Source organism: Apis dorsata, unplaced genomic scaffold, assembly GCF_000469605.1.
Source record: "Apis dorsata unplaced genomic scaffold, Apis dorsata 1.3 scaffold_217, whole genome shotgun sequence".
Classification (NCBI taxonomy): Eukaryota; Metazoa; Arthropoda; class Insecta; order Hymenoptera; family Apidae; genus Apis; species Apis dorsata.
The window spans coordinates 540,519-546,916 of NW_006263500.1; the positions used below are offsets into that span (position 1 = coordinate 540,519).

General features: G+C 32.5%; 1 protein-coding gene and 1 long non-coding RNA gene across 4 annotated transcripts in view; both read left to right on the forward strand.

Moving 5' to 3' along the window:
• LOC102679015 (dihydropyrimidinase) overlaps positions 1–6,398 on the forward strand; it is a 21,510-nt gene that overhangs the window by 770 nt on the left and 14,342 nt on the right. For all 3 annotated transcript variants that reach the window (XM_031510202.1, XM_031510201.1, XM_031510200.1), the window contains exon 2: positions 6,246–6,340. In XM_031510202.1, coding sequence (XP_031366062.1) covers positions 6,246–6,340 — 95 coding nt within the window. The remainder of the gene's footprint in view (positions 1–6,245; positions 6,341–6,398) is intronic.
• Positions 2,156–3,590, forward strand: LOC116185553. Its single transcript, XR_004150395.1, has 2 exons — positions 2,156–2,379; positions 2,716–3,590. It is a non-coding gene; the product is annotated as an uncharacterized LOC116185553 (long non-coding RNA).

Sequence of the window (6,398 nt, forward strand, 5' to 3'; positions counted from 1 at the left end):
TTTTAATTAAAGCATACATCATTGGCGTCGCATGTTTTATAACATGTTTTATAACGAACAAAATAATAATATTTAAAAATAAAAATAATATATTATTCGAAAATATTCTTACTTTGATATAATACTTTATTTGTATAAAAAAAATTTTTTGTCTACAATATCAAAAATAGAACTAATTGGCTAGTAATTAAATAATAATAATAATTAATTCGCGAAAAAATAAATAAAATGTAATATATAATATATAATTATAAAACAATCCATAAATATCCATGATAAGTATTCATGAATCGTGTGCAATTTCAATCAATATTATCTCTGAAATAATAATAATAAAATTAATATATTCTTATATCCAACATTGTTGACGTGATTTCACTAAAATAATTCTCATGATGTTATCTCTCATTCTTAAAATGTTATATCAATCTGTTTTATTTGTAACAATTAATTTATAATATTTATGTGTATAATATGCATATTCTCTTTCATTTTCCGAACTTTTTCTTAAAGAAATGCCGTTTCAATCTCAAAAACCATTCAAATTTCTTTACAATTCTAATTATTTATAATTTTAACTTGAATATGCCATGTATGAGGTTACTGAACTGGCGATCGATAGCGAAAGCGAGTTTAACAAACTATTTATAATTAACAGAGAACAATATAAAAAAAGAAATAAATAATTTGATAATAAATGCAAAATATATGCAAAATTATTATTTAATATAACATAATAATAAAATCTTAAAAAAATTTTATAATTTTGATTATTCTTATTTCTGATATTAATAAATCGCTATTTTATTTTTTCATTTTATAAAATTAAAAACATTATTAAATGATTGTGTGTCTCGAAAGTATATAAAATAAATAGGATATATTTAGAAATGCAAAATATTATAATAGATAATAAATTCTTGAATATAAGCATCTCTGCGTCACTATTAAAACCGAAAGTTTTGTCGCACTATCGCGTCGATGGCAAGGTTGCTGCCTTATTGATCCAAGCGTCTTGGCGCTCGGCACCGGTCTATCTCGCGAAAGGAGCCAACTTGTATGTCGACAAAAACATAAATGTACATATACGTTAAGTTTGTGTATAATGCAATGCGTCTATTTAATCTGGAAACAATAAAAGTGGATGTCTTTGTATTCGCAATATTTCTTTTTCTTTTTTTTTTTATAGGTTATATTCATTATTCTTCTAATTATCATATTTGTGAAGTGACATGAAGTGACAAGAATCATAGATGATAAATAATATAATTTTTGCTATTTTATGATTATTAAATATTAAGAATTTGTTTAATTGTTAATTTAATTTATTAAATTTCTCTAATAATATTGTCATCGATCAATTATTCTATTTTATAAATTGTGTTTTAGCAAATAAATAAAAATTAAATATTTATATCTTACTGTGTAATCGAAAATAGATTTATCTTTTAAAAATTAATATTTTCAATAATTAGTAATTTTCAATTATTTATTACTATTAATTATTACGGATATTTAAATGTAAATAACACAGATTATATTTTAAATAATTATAATTTTGCTAAAACATATTCTTTCTATATATATATATAATAATATATATATATATTAATTATTACTTTCAACATAAAATCGAAGCATGGGAACGAGAAAATATATCCCGGTATACAATCATTTGTTATAAATACCGATACCCTTTCCATTTATAAGTAAATAAGTTCTTCTTTTTTACAAATAATTTCACTGATTACACCATTTTTCATAATTCATGAGAATTTTTCGACTAATAAACAATTCAATGAATGATTTTCTAACGACATCAAATAATATCGCATGTTTCGATTCGGTAAAAGTTTATTAACGAAACTATTTCAGATAGATTGACCGATTGTTCTTTTGAACATGATGAAGTCAATAGGAACATAGAAGACTTACATTAATACGATGATTCTCGACGATAATTTGTACATGGAAAAATCGTACGGCACTGGTACGTTTGTAAAAGCTAGAGAGACAGAGATGTATAAACGGGCTGCGTCGGCGAATCAATAGTTCGTCGACACTACGTACAACCTGAAGTCGGAAAAACCACACAGGGCTTGATTTTACGAGCGAGTGCACGCTCTCTCGTCGGCCAAACGAAAAGCATGTGTACATATATATACACGAGAGAATCACGGATCTTCCGTTTCATGTTAAATGTCTCTGCGAGCTGTTCGCGAGACCAGAATGGTTTCCGCGAGCAAAAATAAACTGCGGGTGTTGACTGGCATTTTTACCAGTGCCTTTTATCCCGGTTAGAAGATATAGACTACTTGGAAAAGGTTGAATGGATTTTTTTCGAGGAAATATCAAAAATATTTCGATTCAATGATCTATGTACGAATACGAATATAGATTATATGTATACAATTCTATCGGATCTTTTCCTAACATAGTTTTCCCGAGGGATAAATTTGAAACTTGTTACGAAGTTTAAAAGTTTTACGTTAAAAGAAAAATGAAAAATTGATAAAACGATTAAATAATTATTAAGAATAAAGGAAGATATTGATTGATTAGCAAGAAATAAATATAATATAAAAAATATTAAATTATAAAATTTTTATATCTTAATATTATAATTAATATTATAAAAAAATTATAAAATATAAAACAATTATATCAACGTTGATTAAGAATTTTATCTTCTAAAAATTTCATTTGTATTTTCAGTATATACAAGTGGTTGAACATGAGTACACTTATTGTCGTCTGTTTGTTTCACCGAGAACTTGATGGCAAAATTAGTCGAATGGAAGTCGGTCAACCGAAATGCAGATTACCAGTATTATTCTCACAACGTAAATAGACACTGGGAAGCCAGGTGCGAGCCACAGTCGTTTTCGCGGCAGTTAATCGCGAATGGAAATTGGAACAGTTTGTCGGATCGGTATTGACCCTTTTCCTGTCTCTTTTTCATTCATTTCATACAGGTGCAAAAATGATTCGTATTGTACTGAGTATATTATATCATTTGATGTATTATTGCAATTTTTTGTGCTTACATTCAAAACTTTGAATGATAGTAAACATTCAGACGTTAATTTCTGAAAATATTATGTTTGATTTAATATTTATCAACATTTTTCTATTTAATACGACCTATAAATAAATCGCTTTTATAACTTTCTCTAATTTTCCAAATAGATTCCAACATAATCTTCAAGTTTATATCTCGAGTATATCTGAACGCAAGGCCACAAACTGAGTATGATTTATGTTAGTTTAACATGAATTCCTCGCGTTTTCTTAACGTTCTAAGAAAGTGTTGAGAAAATGCGGCATATTATGTAACGTTACGTATAATTACTGTTTGGTCACATCACATATGTTAAACCGAATATGTTGCGCACCTTTAGAGTTCGTTTATACGATGGAAAAGACAAATGTTTGTCGAGTAAACCGAGCACGATATATACCTGGCCTCTCGGACCACGACGAGCCAGCCACTGTGGATATTTTCTCTCTTCACGTGTCCAGTTCGTTTTCAACGAAGAAGAAGAAATCAGCTATAGAAACCGGGCGAGTTTCGCTCCTTATGAATGCAGGAAAATCATTTTCCCTTCGTGAAAGCGGACAATTACCATTTTTCTCGACGGCTTAATCGCATGATGGGCTCGATACTGTAATTAACAAAGAAATCGCCTTTTAATTGGACCAGCAGTGGAACGACTGATCCGAGCGACAACATCTCGGCAACATGCACGCAACTGTATACGAATTTGCCTTTATTAGAATGTGTTCGAACGGAATAACGAGAGAAGGAAACACGATTCCATCGAGTTCGCCCGATAAGAATAGCGGCCCCGATTAAATCGGAACTGAATCTTGAACTAAACTCATCTGAACGATAAGATCTTCCATTTGGACGATGTTTGTTCCCATTGAGACGAATTCGTGCTACGCTGCCGGAAAATGTCGGAGATATCGATTTTACCAGGAGCGTAGTTCCGCGCCGGGGATACAAGATTTTGCGACGCTTCGTGCTTTTGTTCTTTATCAGATATTTCTCTACACGTTTGATTACAAGCGTGTCGAAACTGAAAATACTTTGATGGCCTATATACAGTACTTGATGGATTAATGGATCGAATCGTGTAACCGGAACGGGGCCAAAATTATTAAAATACTTATCGTTAAGCACGATCAACGTATGCTCGTTGAAATATTTAACTATAGGACAAAAGATATATTTTATGTGATATAATATAAATAATAAATTCACGAAATGACGCGAATCAATATTAACCTTGCCTCAGAGTGTAGATAGAATTTCATTTCTGAAAAATCATGCTGGCATACGGGCAACGTATTTTAAGCGTGCGTCTGCTGAAAATATCCAAGCAGAGGATCCTCTAACACATGAAACGCACATGTTCACGCCCGTGCCTAATAACTATACATATGAGGATGACAAGGTCTCTCTGCCCACATGAATTACGACAACTAGCCGCCGATATTCGTTCCATTTCCATCCAGATTTAAAACGAAGGTTGTATATCCAACCATTCTCGTCTTACGGAGAAAAGAAGATCGTGCCCTTTTAATTGTTCACATCCGCATGAACATCCGATAGACACCACCCTCGTTTTTTCAACGGTGAGATTCGATTTAACAAAGTACACCTTCCAGCGACACTTCGAGGGGCGAGGCAGATTGGGATCGATTTCATGAAAGGCAGTTCACGGTGGTTTAGATTCACCAGAAGGGGTTCGAGGCGATTTCACGGGGCAGAGAACCGGGGTCCGTGTGAAGGGTTTGTTGCAGCACGCGTTGCATTACCGAATGCGAAGGGTGTGGACCTTGGATCGGTTATAAAACATAGGTAGTGCTTGTGACGACGATAGATTGTCCTTTTTTTTTTTTTTTTTTTTTCTCTCTACCATTCACTGTACGGTCCCTCTGATCTTTCTCCCCTAACCGCTTTTATCTTTCCACGAATGGGGAATGCCTCAGGGGTTGATTGTCGAAAGTTCTTTATATATAGTCCGCGGATTCCTTTCAATTTGCCCCACTGTGAGATGATCCACGCTAATATTTATACATTTCGTCTGCTCTTCTTTGTCTGCCCTAACACGAGGTCGTGATCTTTATTCTTAACGAATAATTTGCCGATTCTTAAGGGTTACTCGATATTCGAGATTGCATGTTTGAATCTTTTACAACTTTGTTATTGATCGAGAGATGCAATGCACGAAATAAATAATACGAATCTTAAAATAATTATTAACATTTTATGCAATCATAATAATAACTAAAAATAGCATAATCTAGAGAAAAATTGTGAGAAATATTCTCGTAAATTAGCGTGGCGAAAATAGATGCATTTCTTTATTCATTCCGGAAACCACGAGCACGAGTTTTTAAATCGTGATTGTATGGTAATGCCCGAAGTGGATCAGCGAAAAACCGCGCGTTTTCCATGTCGAGAACGTTTGCACGACAAGAAGAGAAACCCGTATTCCTTCGGATGGAAAGATGTATCGCGAAACAGGGAGTCTTACGTTTATCAGTCGTGGCACATCGAATACTTACTGCTCTAAATCCAGCATTGGCGGAAGTGCGTGAAGCGTAACTTCTATTATATACTGATTGGTATACCATAGCATGGAGGCAATATACGCACGTTAATCGTCTGCACCGGATGTCGGATCCGACGCACGTTGCAAACGAATATCAAGGACAGTACGCGGGGGGGTTTGTCCAATTCTCAATGGGAAGTAATTTTGTTCGAGGCAAAGACTTTTTAGTCGATAGTATCTATATCTATCTATTCGTCTCTGGATAAATCTGTGTGTATCGGATATTTTCATTTACGTAATAAAAGTCTCTCGTGGACGAGTGACCTATAAAAGTTTGATATCAACTAGAAAATTGATGCTTGATTCCCCTATTTATAAGTACCCTTCATGTTTATGGCTTTATAATAATAATAGAAATTATATATTATATATATATATAAAATATAGAAAACACGATTTTAAAATATTATTAAAAATAATAACGTGCTACTCGAAATTAATTGATATTTACTTTAACATTAGGAATAAGTAAACTATATTTTACACGATGTGTACGTAATTAGCACGTGCAGTAAGATCTCCTCAAAGGTTAGCATTCAATAGCATTCGGCATTATTACAACTTGTGGTTTTATTTTTTGAAAAGATCCGCGTAAAACGATATCCACTGTTCTGTTTCCAGAGCGCGCAAAACAGGCTGTTGATTAAGAACGGCAAGGTGGTAAACGACGATGGGATCACGGACAACGACGTTTATATCGAAGATGGTATCATAAAGTAAGAGTCATTACATGTATATATATATATATATATATGTATATATATATATATATAT